This window comes from Chelon labrosus (assembly GCF_963514085.1).
Source record: "Chelon labrosus genome assembly, chromosome: 19".
NCBI classification, from domain to species: Eukaryota; Metazoa; Chordata; class Actinopteri; order Mugiliformes; family Mugilidae; genus Chelon; species Chelon labrosus.
In genome coordinates, this window is record NC_140352.1 from 5,070,515 (window position 1) to 5,088,998 (window position 18,484).

General features: G+C 44.5%; 1 protein-coding gene across 1 annotated transcript in view; it reads right to left on the minus strand.

Moving 5' to 3' along the window:
• Nucleotides 1-18,153, minus strand: part of atrnl1b (attractin-like 1b) — a 75,191-nt gene extending 57,038 nt beyond the window's left edge. Inside the window, exons 1-15 of the mRNA XM_084567040.1 lie at nt 17,097-18,153; nt 11,131-11,214; nt 10,145-10,258; nt 9,635-9,763; nt 9,194-9,402; nt 6,512-6,686; nt 5,767-5,854; nt 5,130-5,391; nt 4,408-4,591; nt 4,130-4,284; nt 3,745-3,829; nt 3,034-3,248; nt 2,354-2,472; nt 1,904-2,036; nt 927-1,114 (exon numbers count right to left, since the gene is read on the minus strand). Of these exons, the coding sequence (XP_084423166.1) occupies nt 927-1,114; nt 1,904-2,036; nt 2,354-2,472; nt 3,034-3,248; nt 3,745-3,829; nt 4,130-4,284; nt 4,408-4,591; nt 5,130-5,391; nt 5,767-5,854; nt 6,512-6,686; nt 9,194-9,402; nt 9,635-9,763; nt 10,145-10,258; nt 11,131-11,214; nt 17,097-17,353 (2,397 nt within the window). The 5' untranslated portion in view covers nt 17,354-18,153. The remainder of the gene's footprint in view (nt 1-926; nt 1,115-1,903; nt 2,037-2,353; nt 2,473-3,033; nt 3,249-3,744; nt 3,830-4,129; nt 4,285-4,407; nt 4,592-5,129; nt 5,392-5,766; nt 5,855-6,511; nt 6,687-9,193; nt 9,403-9,634; nt 9,764-10,144; nt 10,259-11,130; nt 11,215-17,096) is intronic.
• Nucleotides 18,154-18,484: the final 331 nt, after the last annotated feature.

An 18,484-nucleotide genomic window follows, 5' to 3' on the forward strand; every position in this document is an offset into this window, starting at 1 on the left:
TGGCCAAATTAATACTTGTCAAATAAAAATTTTCAAGGATGTTTCTGTCATTTAAGGTTGTTGATGCATGTTCAAGTGTCATTTTTTTAGGCTAAGTTTAGTTTTAGTTATTTGACTCCATAGAAACAGGATGTGACATAATGGCGACTACCAGTTGCCATGCCAACCGCTCTGTAAAGCAGTCCTGTGGGACCATGAGAGTTGTAAAAAAATAAGTAGAGCGTATAATCCAATCCATTTTCTTGTAACTAGTGGAGGTAGAGCAGAGCGTAGTATTAGTAAAACGAATACGCGAGCGAGTCTGGAGGAAGTGTGGGCGAGGCATCGATATCACGGCTCCACGTGGCTCCACTCTCGGACCGTACTGATCAGACTCTGGCTCCAAACTCGCAAGATGGCGCCACCCGTATCCCCGGGAAAATAGTTTGGCCAATGCAAGGAAGTGGAGAAGGTCTAAGGTCTGAACAGGCCCTATGACTCCTGCAGACATTGAGTCATGTGGTACCGGTAAAGCCAGAAGGAGCCGTGACTGTGTTATGAAGGAAAAAGCAACATAAACAAGAAGTACAAAACAAAGCAAAGTGAGGAACGATTATCACACTCTGATTCGTCAGGCGCAGCATCTCAGAAACAAACCAATGTGCAAAGCATACAGCTTGAGGCACAGCCTAGTGGAAAACAATTTGATGAGAAATGAGTTGAACGGGAAGAACTACGCGAGCCTACTGGATGGATGCAATCAGACAAAACAGAGCAGCACACGAGCACAAAACTGATCGGCAGAAAATCATCTCATCACTGACGGCCTCTGCTATCCGATAACTGCTTCTTGTTTTGTTTTAGAATTCTTTTGCTTTGTTTTTCCCCATCCTACATACGGATGTATATACAGAACTGGCAGACATCGCCAACATGTGTGTGTCTACCTTGTCTTGTTCCTGCAGCTTCTTGAGCTCCTCGAGCACAAAGTCCACCTGTTTGGTGGTGGTGAGCGAGGCGATGTTGCCGTTGAGGTTCTTGCAGTAGTGCTGGGCGTTGTCGTAGCTCTCGCGGCTGGAGTTGATCCTCAGGCAAGCCTCACCCACCTGGCTCCAGCCCTCGCTGCACTGCTGGGCTGCAGGGGAGAAAGAGCATGCAGAAGAAGAAGACGACGATGACACTCGTGGATGTTGCTATAAATAAATCTCTCCTTCAACCTTTGAGGAAGAAACTACTTTGAAATGACTTATATGTCCTTTGAGAACCGGGGAAAAAAAAAGGCAGCAAACAGATCATGGTAAGAATAACAAACCGCAAGGGATAAAGATTTAGGGCTTTAGTGAGTGTGGATGTCACTGATATTGCATGAGAGTAATTTGCACCCATTTGCCTTGGATGTACACATTGTGTTTGTACAATCAGCGATTCCCCTTACAGGCAGCACACAAATATTATTTGCGGCTCCCACTGCGGTCCCCCTCAGGCGACAAGGCGTTATGAACTCAAAATTACGGATAGGGTGACAGCACTGTTTCTTCAGATTCAGCCAGCGTCAACATCAAAAACAGCGCGGGTGGGGGGTAAACTAAACACGCTGCCAGACCCAGTAAACAGCATTGTGTCGACATCTTGAAAAACAGATCTCTGTAAATACCAGATGACAGTTTTCACAACCAAATGGAACAGCGGCAAAAGGAAATTAACACTCGCTTGGGAAGTTCTCATCTCCTAAATATTTAAACTGATCAAATGAAGTCAAAACGTGAAAATGTATAAAAGCCTGAATATCTGTTTTAATGTGATATATTTAGATGGCAAAGAAGTAATTTCCCAACAATCTTTGCATCCTTGTCTGGGACGTGTCGTGCTTGTGTGAAGCCTCCGCTCATGCGTACAGACACATGTACGCCGACGTCTATCTTACCAGGCATAGCGTGGCACTGCGAGTGATTCTGGTCCCACTGACAGTTGAGATTCAGCGAGCAGCTCTTGCAGTTGCCCAGCTTGCTGCACACCTGCTCGTTCCGCACCGGACACGCGGTGAAGTTCTTCACGCTCTGCAGGAGCACAGAAGGAGGAGGATGAAAATTGTTTCAACTTCAACACATTTACATTTGTTCAGTAAAGAAAACACAATCCTGTTTGTGCAGAGAGATTCCTGTCCCTTGAGCCACATGATGAGAGAATACAGCACGCGACTCAGGAACAGGAACACAGCTGTCACTTGGCAAATAGATTGGAAGTCCAAAATCCTCAGCTAAGAATATTTTGAGGAATATTTTGAGGAACAGATGAATGCATCTTTGTGTGAATGTCTGTGTTTGAGGGATAGGGAGAACAGAAGTCCTCTGCTGCCCCCTGCTGGAACGCTTACAGAGGTGCAGTTGCTGGAGGCGGAGATGCACTTCTTGTCGTCGCACCACTGGCACCCGTTGGTGTTTGCTGTACAGCTGGCACAGTCGGAGAACCTGTAGCACATCTCGTCCACTGTGACTAGAAAGAGACGAGACACATAAATGAGTATAATAAATATATGTGTGCACTGATAAAGTCATTCTATGTATAACATCTGGAATTCTTAAGACGTATGAAATGCAGGAGAAAAAAAAAAGAGCCGAAATGCTAAACCTAAAGTATGCAAACATTCTGTATATTACAATCTACACAGATTGACCCCCTTACCCACTGAGCAGGAACTATTTGGGGGATAAAATAATTACCTGGGAACTTAATTCAAACCCTGTTTACTTGGGTGTAACGCATCGATGACTCCCAAAGGTTCCTAGCGCCTGTGGCAAGCTTTTCCATGAATTAACACGTCCATATTAAACCAGATAAATCTATCTTTATTAACAGGATGTGTGCCTCAGTCTTTTGCTAAGATTGCTGTAATTAAACCTTTACTTAACCCAGAGGTTTTAGCCAACTATAGACCAATTTCCAACCTTCCTTCTGTTTCTAAAATTCAAGAAAAAGTTGTTGCTAATCAGTTGTGTGACCGTTTAAACAGGAATGGTTTGTTTGAAGAACAAAAAAAAAAAAAAGTTTTCTCACCAGCTTTAGGGGGGCAGAACGGGGCAGGAGGGAGGCTGCCGTTAGACATGCTGGGTTCCCAGGGGAGACAGCGGCCTCGGCTCCAGACGCAGCGGACCCCGGGGCCGGCCTTCGCGCAGCCCTCCTCGTGCAAGAAGGCCTGGCAGCTCGGAGGTCGGTAAACGAGCACGTCGTTGAGCAGCACGCCGGAGAAGCCCCCGAACACGTACATGGACCTCAGGAAGAAAACGACAAACTAAATGAGTGATGATAGGAAGGTAAATAAAGATCGACTTGACATGTTCTTTATTTGTTTTCATCACGTTAAACTTGCAACTGCTACAAAGTATGGTGACCTCATTCTGAAAAGTAGTCCACGTCATCGAAAACAAATCTTGGTGCAGACGTCTCATCTCTGATTAATGGCCAAAACTGGCTTTGCAGTAAGAATTTGCTAATTTGCAAAAGTTGACTAAATTTTTTTAGTTTAATATGATATTATATATATAATATCATATTAAACTTTTGCTAGTCTATGATCACGCTGGCATCAGACCATTAAACCGCTGTAACAAAAGTCAACTTCATTGGAAAGTGCAGTTTTGACGTTGATGGATCATGTTAAACCAGAGATATGATTTACATTTTATGATTTTATGAGTTCTAGTCATTAATAGAATAAAAATAAACAAATAAATAAATAAATAAAGACCACATTGTACACTGACTCACCCGTTGCTGACCACAGCTGAGTGACCGAAGCGGTTGACGTCCCTGTGCAGGTCTGGCTTTGGCAGCTGCCTCCACTCGTCACAAGCTGAGGAAAACAAGGACACACGTACGTATCATCTGTGTGGTTAAAATGTCACGTACAAAATTAAATCCAAAAGATACAGGAGATATTAAATAGAGGAAAAAGCAACGCATGACGTGGTAGCTTTATCAACACTGGCTCTGACTCTGGGGTGCTGTTAAAACCTCATCCCTCATGGCTTCCAAAACATTTACCCAAGTCCCCAGGTAAAAAAAAAAAAGCCTTTAAATTAACAGTATTAGCTGTAAATCTGAAAAGAATGTGACAATAAACAACGCTGCTCAACGCCGCTATTAGCCTTACCAATGTCGTAGGCGAGGAAGTCGGCGGAGAAACACTTGGCCCCATTGCTGAGCGATGTGTCATTGTGTGTGTTGCCACCAAAAACGAGCAGAGTGCCACTGAGGAGCACGGATGAATGCAAGTACCGTGGAAATCTGCTTTCTCTCAGAATGAACCTGGAACAAATGCATGACAAGTGTGTCAAGGACGAGTGGAACAGGAAACCGTGTAACGCGCGGTGTCACGCGCCGGCTGGGAGGGGATAATGAACAACGGAAAAGCGTCACGCGCTGATTTACCACGTCCGCGTGTTGACGTCGTATCGGTAGAGGTCGTCGACGAGGCCGTATTTGTTGGCGGGGAGAGCTTTGTAGCCGCCGTGAACGTAGACGCTGCCGCTGCCGCTGTCGTACGAGCTGCTGTGGCCGTAACCTCCCTGGAGAATGGCGCCTTTGGTCTCAGGCACAAACCACGTGTTGGACCCTGAAGGAGGCATACGTTAAAAGATTAAATACGGATACAAGAAATAAACTGTTTCCTTTGTGACTCATCAGATGGACATGGGCCTTCTGGAGGGGAGGGGCCTCTGTGGATCATCCCACAGATACTTGATCAGTTTGGGATCTAGTGAATTTGGAGGCCAGGTCAACACCTTGTGCTGTTCTTCATGTTTTTTTTTAGTTGTTCCTAAAGTGTTTTTGTGTGTGTGTCTGTGTCAGGCTGCATCCTACTGGGGATGGCTGCTGCCATCAAGGAGTGTCATTGCTATGGGTTGGGGGTGTCTGGTCTGGTCTAGGTGGGTGCTACATGTCTAAATAACATCCACACCAATGAATGCCAGGTCCAGAAGTTTCCCAGCAGAACACTGAACTGTCACAAGATGGTCGATGTTATTCACTTCTGCTGTCATAATGTTATGGCGGATTTGAATTAAACCATGTGTATGTTTGTCACAAATACAGAATTACGGCAGGAAGTTGTTAAGATCTCTAACAGCAGCGAGACGGAAACCGTGACTCACTCAGATTGTACTCCTGAACGTTGCTGATGTAGCTGTAGATGGGGGAGTAGCCGAAGAGGACCAGCATGATGGCGTCGCCGCCGTCCAGCAGGACGCAGTGGGCCGAGTGACCCTCCACGGCGTATATCTGCGTCTGGGCCGGCGAGCTGACCACGGGGTTTCTCCGCTGCCACGTCCGACTGGGCACGTTGAACACCCACAGCTCGTCCGTCACGTTCCCCCAGCCGGCCTCCAGCTTCCCTCCGAACATATAGATGTCGTCCTGAAGAGGAGGAGAGAGCACTGGTTTTTCTTCGGCACGCGGAAGGAGGCGGCCGTTATATCAAACAAGCACGCATAACAGCTGATTAATGCTGTAATAAAAAGTCAAAGACGCAGCTGCGGCGTATAAACACCGCTTTTAAACAAACCTGTGTTCAGTAGGAATTTAAAGTCTACTTTTAAATTTATAGACACACAAACGCTTATTCACCATAAAAGGAGGCGTCTAATAACTATGGAGGTAAAGGGTCTGTTGGTTTGAAATATATTTACTGTGTTAAATATGTCATTGCTTCTTCACTCCCACCAACTCTCGTGGTTTTTCTAAACTCCTCCTGCGCCCAGATGGGTCGCGGGGTTATCTGTGTGGGTTTACCTGGTAGGCAGCGAGTGAGTGGCCGTATCTTGGCACAGGGCCGCTATTGATGGGCACCGTGTTCCAGATGCCACTCTCCAGGTTGTAGCTGCAGGGGGAAAAGCAGCAGAACATTGCACTTTAACTACACCGCCAACGCTCATGCAAGTACACACAGAAGCACATTCGTATCGCATGTAATGTGTACTAAAAACTCTGCACGCATACTTCACGGTTACGCTGATTTAATCAAAACAATGAAGGGGAAGCACAAAAGGAAACTACGGGCACAGAAACGCCTTTTTTTTTTTTTTTTGAGCTGGAGATTCTCCATGCAGATAAAACGTTCAGGGTAAAAATAAAGCACACCACGTCACATCCTCTCACATTTTTAGAAAACATGCTTTTGGAGGTCATAGACAAACTCTGTGCGGATGGAGAGAGATGAATACCATCAGATAACAAAAGAGTATTCCACGGGCAGGACATGATTCAGCACAGTTTGCCATTTTATCTGCAGGAACGTCCAAGCGCGTAAGAAAACAAAAGGTGCAGCTTAGAGGACGCCGTCTTCCCACGCTTCTCAGTTTTGACAAAGAGGAACATGTGGTCATCACTTGGGTTTTCTGCACCAGCTTTCCCACCGTTACCCAGTCTTGCTTAAGCACCTACAGTTTGTGTGCAATATCATGCAATCTATACATACTGTAAGTGGGAGTAAAAAAAAAATAGATGAATAAAGATAGCTCGGTGGGAAATGACTTACTTGAGAATCATCTGGAAGGAGCTGTAGTTGAAGGTGTATCCGCCCACCACCCACATGACCTTTTCCTGCACCACGGCCTTGTGGGAAGCTCTGGCCAGCGATGTGCCGAAGGGCTTGACGCTTGGTAGGACCCAGAAGGACTCAGTGGAAGGTACGGTTAAAGAGCAGTCCGGGCCTAAAGGAGGACATACAGGACAGGATGCAAAGACATTAAAATTCTCTCTGCAGCTGCACCGTCTCAAGGCAACACACTATCTACTACAAACTATACAGTAGTCTGGAACACAGCAACCAAACACTGGCTCTAACACTTGCTCCTCTTGGTGAGGGAGGGGAATTCAGACAGTTCTGCTCGGCGTCACTGGTGAAAACAAATGCATTCTGCTGTAAAAACTAAACCTGCACTAAATCTACCTTCACAACTGCATTCGTTAATACACAGGATTAGATTAGACGATCCCTTGTGCCAAGATCCCAGGCAAAACACATTCGGAGGCCCCGTCCAACTGGGGGGAAAAGAAAAAAAGAAACGACCGGCAGGCTAGCAGCCAGCTGGCCAGCGACCAACCAACAAGAAGATATCAGATACCTGGCTCAGTCAACGGCAGTATGCAGCATGGCATTTCAAACCTACAGTCAAAGCGTTGTGAAATATGAACTAAATAAATGCTGCTGGCTTGTACAGCCCGTTCAGCTGCTGAAAGACAAAGAAATACTTAAATATTTCTCAACCCTCAAGTAAATTTACGATACGTGAAGCACCCAGACAAGCAGACAGTTTGAACCTACACTCAATGTGTTGTGAAATATGAGTGTAGGTTCAAACTGTCCACTGATATAATGTCCAGTTTATAATGAAACTCTGTAAGAAATAAGCTAATTCAACTGTATGATCATTTTGGAGGATGCCGAATACTGTAACCTCCTCAAAGCTAAGATTTACTGCAGGACTGTTATATGAGAATGTATTTATTTTTCACTGAGTGAGTGTAACTCAAATCTGGGTTAGCAAAGCTTTAATTCAACCTGGTTTTTGACCAAAAGCATGTTTTGTGCATGTTCTTAGGCACTGAAGTGACAGTGACGTGAACTCATTCACAAATATTGGTTCGTTTTTGTCATGCAAGTGCCAATGGAGCTGGGGACACGCGACACAACATCCACAGTCCTTGCAGATTTAAACAAAATGCCCAATACTGTAACCTCCACAAAGCTAAGATTTAGTGCAGAACTGCTATATTAGAACCTAGCATCCTCTTAATCAGTGTATGATGCAACTTTTCAGCACCACGTCAAACATATTCACATAATTACTCTCAGAAACGCCGAAGTGCAAACATGCTGCCCTCGGACCACAGCGCAGGGGCACTCCTTAAGCGGACGTGACAAGCGGGAAGGTGTGAATATGTTAAAAAAAACGTGTGAACAGAGGCTGTGCTGGAAAAAAAAAAAAAGCACATGCCTCTGCTAATGACTCTGTCAGGTTCGATCACGCCGAAGCATTTTGGTTGCCTCCAGCTGGAGCAACATAATAACAGCGTTTATCGGCACGTTACCAATCAGCGTTACAGTACGTCACAGCCACAACACAGCTGTTCGTGCTTGCCTGCTAACACTCTGTTCCATTACATGGTACTGGGTGATCACTACGGCGTGGGGCGCGGGAGGCTGCAGACGTACGGATCACAAATTCAGTAGCTGACAAAGACAAATTGGAAGCGGAGGGATACTTATTATTTTCTTATTTGCTGCCCAAGCACGACACATGCAGGGATTCAATTGTATTTTCCGATCTTTTCATTAAAGAGCCAATGTCTTAAGATGTGGGGTGGGTGAAGCTTTTATAGTTATGTGTTCATTAGTGAATAATCACATGAAACTATGAATCACTGTGTTTTTTTCTTCTAATCTACAGTAGTCCAGAACACACCAAGCAAACACTGGCTGCTCTTGGTAGAGGGAGGGGAATTCAGACAGTTCTGCCAGTCGCCACTAGGTGTCACCAACTATAACTAGATGGTCCTTTAAAATGATCTGAGACACAGTCGGCTAAGATTGTAACTTCATTTAAATCTTGTAAAGACGCAGAAAACAAAGCATCTCACCCCAGAGCAATAAAGGAATTTGCTAAGACTCCAGTAACCACTCCTATTTTGGATTTTACCCTCTTACACTGCAGTAAAAGTACCGAGAGGTGTCGGTAACTATAGCTAACCGGTCCTTTAAAATGATCTGAAATATAGATTGCAACCTTTCAGCGGCACACTCTTACAAGTAAAACTGTAAAGATGCAGAGAACAAAACATCTTACTCCAGAGCAATAAAAAATTTGATGATTATCAGACTCCAGTAACCAGTCCTATTTTGGATTTTGCTCACTTACTAAAGAGCAATGCATAAACATGCAGCTACACAGAAAGAAAGCAGTCTGACAGGGAGGAGGTTAGTTTCACTTCTCCTAATTTGAATCTTTGAGTTTCAGTTCTTAATAATACTCCTCTATTTAGTGAAACTGATCTGATAAAGGATTATATATTAATGGATTCATTCAGTGAAAGTCCATTCATCACAAGCATTAAAGTAGAGTGTCTTTTGTATGAATGTTATTCGGTTTGGGAAATATCTCGTGGGTTGGATTTCTCAGCATCTGCCCGATGTGGACAGAGCTTCCTCCTACAGTACCTTGCCAGCTGTCATTACAGACGCACAGCTTCTCCCCCGTGAGGTCGCAGTAGCCGTGGTCGGGGCTGCCGCAGTTGTTCCTGCAGTAGGGGATGTCGCAGGCCTCGCCTTTCCAGTACTTGTCACATTCACAGTACACTCTGCTGGCGGCTGAGTTCCCCGGTGTGCACTTCCCGTGGCCAGAGCAGTTATTAGGACAAGAATTGATCCTGGGCAGAGAAATGTGCAGCATGTTTTAACGAAATATGGTGTGTAATCCCGCCTTGGGATGACTGATACGTTCGTCTAACGTTTATAATTAGTAAAACAAATCACTGTAAACTGAATCGGAATTGAGCAACTGTTTCGGTACTGGACACAGAAAAAATATGAATTATCTCGTGTTCTGTTATGTTTAGCCTCCAGTTTAAGCCGATGCATAACAACGACACCAGCACTTACGAGTAGAATATTTCGAATCCCGTCAGGTTATAGGCAGCGTCGCTGAAAAAGTGTAGTAGTGCGTAGCCTGAAGTCGTCTCAACCTCAGGAACCGTCTCATTACCTCGTATCTCTGGCACGATGAGGCCGCTGTGGAGAGACACCGAAAAATGCACCGGCATCACTTTCTCTCACACTAGTCCCAAGACACGGTGACAATACCGCAACCTTCTGCTAAACCAGAGAGTCTGGACACACGCGACAATAAATTACGAAAACGTGACACAAATACACACACAGGGCATCCATTTTAAAATGTTTTGAAAGCTTAAAAACATATTTTTTATGTTTTAAATCGTTAGATGCACTAACATTAGCGTCAAAGGTACTGATTTAAATGATTCTATGTAATATTTTATGTAATACTAGACTCCACCCTCAGATTTGTGTTAATGCAATTCCATGTGGTGTAAAACATCAATGCCACAAGACAACAGTTGAAAGCCACTCCTTTACTCTGAGGTTTCTCACCTGAAAACAGCAACCAGAGGAGCATATATCGAGTCTCCGTCGTAGACGTACATGTGGTCCCAACTACATTCTGTGGCAAAGTGGTTAAATCTTAACCGAAGAACCGCATTTGGACTGCAGGGAAAGGAAATAACAAGATGATGGTGAAAAACATTTGCACATTCTTTATTTGGCGGTAAGGTGCTGACAAACAGGCCACATTTAAATATCTATATATGAAGGCATTCCTGAAGGACTGATGAATGGCACTGTACGGAAATTAGTAAGCAATGCTTGGCAACAATGAAATCTATATTCATGACCCGAATACATATGCTGAGAATAGACAGCTCATGTGCTATATACTGTGAGCTGCAGATATGTATAGCCTGTATACAAACAGGCAGCCAGTCAGCACCATCAGTAGCATTTAATAGTACTCCACAGCGTGTGGGATAGTGTACTGTAGCTAAAGGTCTAATAACTTTATCTAATAGTTGAGGTGCAGCCTCCTTCTCTCTGTTACCACAGGACGTTTGGTGAAGTTGTTAACTGACTGCTGTCCAGAGGATTTGAACCTTTCCACTGCTAGCGTTAGCGTTAGCCTAGGACTGACATGTCACAGTAGTATGGGCTTCATCTTTAGTGAAGTATTTCCACTTCCTTTTCTTATTGCCACCCCAGTAGTAAATTTTCCAAACAGCTGTGTTGTCACAGTGGTTTCTACAGCAACTAAAAGCATCCCCAGGTAAAGGGATTCGTCCTTTGTCTGAATGATGACGCTGATTAAAGTGTGGCGGCAAAAACACAATCAATACACAAACGCGGCGAAACCCCCCAAACTCCCGAGCCGTCTTTACATTACACCGTGTAAGAAGCAAAAAGCATACTCGCCTCAACAGAGGTGCTGATCAGCTTGATTTAATTACATTAATCAGTTTACACTACGTAATCAAATTCAGCTGTACGCGCTCAGCTTCACATACTAATCTACATCAAGTACTTACTAGCCCTCAATGAGCCAGGTGCACTTTGTTTTGTACTTGTAGTTGATTGGACCATCTGTGAGGTATCCCGAGGGTTCTGTCAACCTGAAAGATCAAAAAAAAAAAATCATCATTAACTTTTGGTAGGGTGAGCGAATTCAGGCAACCAAAACACGTTTTTAAGGAAAACAAGAAGTCAAAAGGACTCGTGTGTGTGTGTGTGTGAATGTAAGATTAAAGAACTATAGTGGCAGCAATCAATTTTCATCCTATTTAACACTGCTTACACGCCGTGCAGCAGGGTTTGGCAGGGCCGCTGTGTACACAAGGTTAAAGTCAACATTTCTTATCAAAGCATGCGGTGGAGTTTATGAAAAGAGCTCTTCCAAGTTAAATCCGTGAAAGCCGAGGAGGCGAGAGCATCTCTGACCACAAGTTATCGTACGCTGAGCTGGGTGTCAACAGACGGCGGATCTTTTCTGGTAGGAAACATATTGCATGTAGTCCGTGTTGTTATATGAAAACCAATTTTGGGAGATAATATTTATTAAAAAGAAGATAAAATGAGGATAATAATGTAACATATAATACATTTTAAAGATTGTACTGATGGGAAAAACAGAGAGTTATGAAATCAAATGTGATATAGTTCTTGAGACTGACATGTTTTTATTTTTGCAGCTGAAAGCCAAACTTTGAAACACAGTCACTGCAACAGCTTTACTGTTGTTGCACGGAAACAGCTAAATAAACTTCTAGCCAGACATGCACAAAGTGAGTAATGTGCATATGTTTAGAGATATACACTGACTCACAAGTTCATTAGGTGCAACAGTGAAAACAAATGCACTTGAATGCAAACGTCCTGCACGAAATCTTAGCTTCTTAAAGGTTGTGGCACGTATTTAAAATAACAAAGAGCTGTTGATTCAACTGTTTTCACGGTGGAGGCTGTGGCTTGTGGTGTGTTGTGCCAACTTTTGTGTTTAATTTAGTTCAACAGCACCGCAAGCTACATCCTCCGAGATGATCACACAGCTGAATTACCACATTTCTTACACTGTTTTGACATGGGGCATTTCACAAGGAGGAGGATTTAGTGTCCCTAATGAACTGGCAAGTGAGTGTACGTGTAAAGAATGCGCTAAACGCAAGTATTTGTACTCAAAAAGCGGCCTCACACGATGCATTCAAATCCAAAGATTCAACAGCGGGAGCCAAGAAAGTGTCAGTCAGCTCAAGGTCAGCCCTAAACAACCAAAAGATTCAATCAGCTGTCTCCCGATCGCGTTCTTCTCCTCAAAACAATGCTTTCACAGGAATTTAACGCAGTCGTGCGTCACGATGATGGACGACTTCTGAGCGGATATTCATAAACGTCCTCTATCACAAGAAAAACTAAGAGTTGTTCGTCTCCCACGCAGACCTAAAAATGCGTTTTCCGCCTTACAAAAAAAAAAAAAAAAAAAAAGACTTCTCTTTGTTATCTGGATGTCAAAGCTGGGAAAAAACATTTTATTCCAAACAATCAGTATCTGTCTGGAGCTGACAGCGTTCACGCCGGCTCGCATGACACCAAAGGCAGGCCGCGGTCTCGGTTCTTTTATTTTAGGGTTGTTTTTTTATTCGGAAGCCGGGAGGTGTGGCAGCGTAACACAGGGTTTGAATTGAATTGTGCTGCTGACAATTATTTTAGATGTACAGCGTAACGTGAGATTACTCGCAGCTCACAGATTCTGACGGGATAATGGGACAAAACAAGGGCTGCGCTCTCACAAAGAAGAAGCGATGGTGTTAATGTGATAAGATTCTGTCTCGACATGCAGCGAGGTACGCTCCAGCTTACATCATAAAAGCTGCAGCATTCAGCTGAGGTGTATCTGCGCTTAACACTACTAGCCGAGGTGACTGATATAAACTCCCAGCATGCAGGCGGCAGGCAACAGGCGATGAGTTAGAGGGTGTGTAGACGTCCAAAAAGAATTAATTTTTCATGTTGCACTTTGGACTTCCCAAGGAAATACGATCCTCTTCATGAGTTAGTGCCTCAACGTATCCAAATTCTGTTCTGCGTGTACTATAACACACAGAGAAATTAATCAGCAGTTCGTCTCTAGGTGAAGTTATACCCTGACAACACGCCACAGGACAGCCAAACCTCAGACACATTGGCTGCAAAGGTAATCGCCGCGATCGAGGCACTTCTGTACGGCAGAGTGCTCCTCAGGTGCACTAAAAGGCCACTACACGCTCCCATCGAGATCCTCGCAGTTTGGTCTTTGCCGTCGCATTCCTGCCTTTTCCTGTCCCACACAATCTGTTACTCATTGCACTTACGAGTCTGTTGGCATGGCGTCCATCTGCGCTGATCAAGAGGCGCATTCTTCTATTTGAGGAACAACCGTAGCCCCGCGCAAAAAGGTTAAAGGGTTTGTGTGAAATATAATCGATCGCAGATGTTTCCTCGAAAACCACCGTGGGCTTCCTCCTCTCGCAAAAAAAAGCAAAAGGGGAATATATGTGTTTAGGGATCGTATCTGGAATCGATGCGAACACGTGAGGCCTTAAGTCAATATGACAGCGTGCGGTGGGAGTCTCGGTTGTGTCTGGCGCGCGGCTTGGACTCAACAAGGCAGCGACGCTTAGCACTTTCGCTTCTTGTGTGGGAGACGACACCGCTGCCTGGAAACACTTCATTCTAGCGTGTTTTTTTTTAATTTTACTTTTCATTGTGTGGTGAGTGTGCAGTCGTGTGACGCAAAGAGAGGAGATCTGGGATGGGGTTTCATTTTTGTGTCTATCGTACAGATGACAAAATGAATGACAGCTGGAGCCCGGCGTCTTCTATTACTTTGTTCCAAAGGAACGGAAATAGTTTCCAGCTCTTTGTATTAAACACTTCTTCTGTGGGAGATAACCTCACAGCTATTTTGCGAGTGAAAACACTTGCCAGTTCATTAGGTACACCAGTGAAAATGAATGCATGAAGAACTAAACCTGCATAAATAATACCTTTGTGACTGATTTAAAGTCCAGTTTATGTAGAAACACTGTAAGAAAAGTGCTGTACGGTCGTTTTGGAGGATGTAGTTAGACGTGTTGTTATAAGATAAGATAAGATAAGAAAAGAAAGGACAGGACTTTACTTATCCCTGTGGGGAAATTAGGGTGCTACTGGACTAAATTAAACACAAAAGTGTTTCTGTTTAGTCTAGCGCCCTGACTAAAATGAGCTTGTCAAACTAACAGGACAACTCAACCGTACTACTAAGAGCAGCTCCCAGTTATTTTAAACAAATGCCGAATACAGTAGCCTCCACAAAGCTAAGACTCAGTGCAGGACTGTTATATTATAACGTGTTCGACCGGGGAGAGAGTGTAACTCAAATCTGGGCTAGCAAAGCTTTAATTTAACCAGTTTTTTGACCAAACGCGTGTTTTGTGCATGTTCTTGGGCCCTGAAGTGACGGTGACGTGAACTCATTCAAAAATATTGGTTCGTTTTTGTCACGCAAGCGTTTTTATTCCTTTATTGCTACAGCACCGGAAAGCTGGGCGCGCACAGGTGTGTTTGCTAAGTGCCAATGAAGCTGGGGACACGCTACACAACATCCACAGTCTTTGACACAGATTTTGAAAAGATTAGGACTACAGACTAACAGACTGGGGATGTCACGCTTAACAACTGCACCCGATGAGGGATCACAGACATGCATGACTTGGTATACCCAGCAAGCAACATCATACAGGCACTTGTGCTCCTGCCACACCTCGATGAATCTGTCCTCCAGGTTTCGTGCCACTGAAGCTGGGGACACGCTGCACAACATCCACAGTCCTTACAGATTTTGAAAAGATTACAAGTACAGACTAACAGACTGGCTTCAGCAGATTTTTGTGTCAAAGACTGGGGACCACACGCTTAACGTCTGCACCCGATGAGGTATCACAGACATGCATGAGTTGTCAAACCAACCAAAGCCAACTGAACGCATCAAAAACTCTCATGCAAACTGTTGCGATGTCAACAACTGTGGTATACCATGCAACCAACATCATATAGGCACTTGTGCACTCTACATTTCTGACGTCCAGGTTTCACTTTGTCGCCACTCTGTCGCTCTTGTCGTTCGCCATCGCTGGTTTGACATTACCGCTACCTCTCTGTCGTCTTCTCATGCTACGCAGTGTGACCTTACACTCCTTAACACCTCAACCCTCAATCTACACAAGTTGGTCGTTTCAATTTCTAACTAGCCACTGTCATTTTTACCTGATGCAAAATGTAAATATTTTTTGTACATAACATATTTCTCTGCCGTAATCTATTTTTTTGTATCTTTTTGCATCTTGCGCTGTAGTTTCCTGACGCTGTAACACCCTAATTTCCCCACAGGGATGAATAAAGTCCTATCTTATCTTATCTACGCTTTCTCTTTTTCATCGGCTGCTGGCGACATGTGTTTGCAGCTAGCTAGGTCGGCAATCATTTCACACTATCAGCTTCGGGTGAATGAATTCAGACATGTTTGACTGGTGATCTGTTGCCGTCACACACTAACAGATTTCCGTGCCAACTGTCCCCAACTAGTGCAGACTTTGCCCAATTGGCAAACAAATCTCGTAGCGTGTCCTCAGCTTTACATAAAATCAGAAGCCAACTAAAGAGTCAAACTCCATCCTAACCTAACCTTGCTTTAAATATGTTTTAGAATAAACACAGGATGCAGCACCTCACACACCAACAGATTTTTGTGCCAGCTGTCCCCAACTAGTGCAGATTGGTGCAGACTTTGCCCAACTGGCAAACAAATCTTGTAGTGTGTCCTCAGCTTTACAGAAGTCAACAAAAGAGCACATCCTAACCTAACCTTACTTTAAATATGTTTTAGAATAAACGCTGGATGCAGCACCTCACACACTAACAGATTTTTGTGCCAACTGTGCCCAACTAGTGCAGACCGGTGCAGACTTTGCCCGACTGGGAATCGTGGGCAAAATCTGGCAGAAAGTCATTACATTCAATCACAAGCCAACTAAAGAGTCAAACTCCATCCTCACACACTAAGATGTCTGTGCCAACTGTCCCCAACTAGTGCAGACTGGTGCAGACTTTGCCCAACTGGCAAACAAATCGTGTATCAGAAGTCAGAATCAGAAGTCAACAAAAGAGTCCATCCGAAACTTACTTTAAATATGTTTTAGAATAAACGCAGGATGCAACACCTCACACACTAACAGATGTTTGTGCCAACTGTCCCCAACTAGTGCAGACTGGTGCAGACTTTGCCCAACTGGGAATCATGGGTAAAATCTGGCAAAACAATCTTGTAGTGTGTCCTCAGGTTTACAGAAAACCAGAAGCCAACTAAAGAGTCAAACTCCATCCTAACCTTACTTTAAATATGTTTCAGAATAAACACAGGATGCAGCACCTCACACACCAACAGATTTTTGCGCCAACTGTCCCCAACTAGTGCAGACTGGTGCAGACTTTGCCCAACTGGCAAACAAATCTCGTAATGTGTCCTCAGCTTTACATAAAATCAGAAGTCAACTAAAGAGTCAAACTCCATCCTAACCTTACTTTAAATATGTTTTAGAATAAACGCAGGATGCAGCACCTCACACACTAACAGATTTTTGTGCCAACTGTCCCCAACTAGTGCAGACTTTGTACAACTGGGAATCACAGGTAAAATCTGGCAAAAAAAGTCTTGTAGTGTGTCCTCAGCTTTACATAAAATCACAAGCCAACTAAAGAGTCAAACTCCATCCTCACACACTAAGATGTTTGTGCCAACTGTCCCCAACTAGTACAGACTGGTGCAGACTTTGCCCAACTGGGAATCACGGGTAAAATCTGTAGTGTGTCCTCAGCTTTACAGAAAACCAGAAGCCAACTAAAGAGTCCATCCTAACCTCACTTTAATTATGTTTTAGAATAAATGCAGCATTGGTGACATGGAAGATTTTCAGCCACTCACTTGAACCTGCCCTGGCAGTGCTGGCACTGGTCTCCGACCCATCCTCGGTCACAGACGCAGGATCCGTTGACACATTTCCCAGAGAGGCAGCTCTTGTCGCACTGTTTCGCCGGCGAGGCGTGAGTGACCAGCACGAAGTAAAACAACACGTAGGCCACCAAGTATCTGTTGATGCCCCGCAGCGGGTCCCCGTGAGCGGCCGGCTTGGGTCCGAACAGGAACAGTTTGGTCTTGTGTTTGCCCCTGGTGGGATCCATGTCTTTCTCCTCCTCCAGAGAAGCAGAGACCGGCGGGGCCTTGAGGTCTACTTCGGGGAGAAAGCCTCTGGCTACTCAGGATGTTGTAGTTATGACAAAGAAGTGATGCATATTCCTGGCGTGCATACTCGAATTAAAGCTAAACCGTTAGCTAGCTTTTTTTGTGGCTAAAAACAAAAATTGCAAATGTTAGCTAAGTGGGTCTGTGCATAGATTTTGAGTGGGAGGAATTCCCTTCACCCCACTTCTTCTTCTTCTCCTCCTCGTTGGAAGACCCTTCCCAAAAAGCAGAGAGCATCGATTAAAGCAATTCAAGCCGTTAACTCTCTGGATGTCCCCGGCTAGCTAAAAACACAACTTGTTAGCCTGTTTAGCTCATTAGCAGTTTGGCCGCTGCTACGGTAAAGTACCGTTACTGCACTGATTCAGGACCATTCTCTTCCAACTGCCATCCCAGCAGCCATTTTAATGCGTAAACAATCCTCGGGACGGACACGGGGGATGTGCGCTGGAACACGCGAGGCTCCTTCCACGAAGCCGCCGCCGCAGCTCAGCTCAGCTCAGCTCAGCGGAGAAGAAGAAGAACAAAGGGGCTGCGGCGTTTGTAGCCCTGGACCCGGGGAGCAGGCTGCCGCAGTCAGCATGGATGTGGTGTGTGATGTGGGAACTGGAGAGAGGGGCTATTTCTTGCCGACTGGAAGGGGGGCAAACACTTTGAACTGTTGTTGGTCCTGCTGCTTCACCCTCACAGAGATTTTTTTTTAGGCATCCCCGAAGGTAGATTGTGTTGTGTCCGCTCTGTGTGGTGTCCTTGTTATTCCGGTGGGGTTAAATAAAAAAAAAAAAAAAGATGACAAAAACACTGCTCTAAAAAAAACATGACAAGAACTGGCTGCGATGGATTTGCTAGCGCAGCGACACAAGACAGCTCCTCAGGTTGGAGAAAACTAAACACGGCCTGCGCATGCGTACTAGACGCGGTCTCCATTTAAAGGGACAGTGTCAGAAACTGTCGCAGCTTTCAATGCGGCATTTAAAGGCTGGAAGGAGGTTTATCAGGTTTAAAAACATCTATTTATGGAGATTTTATCTCTTGATCTTATCATTTGATTATAATTACATCTGCCTTTT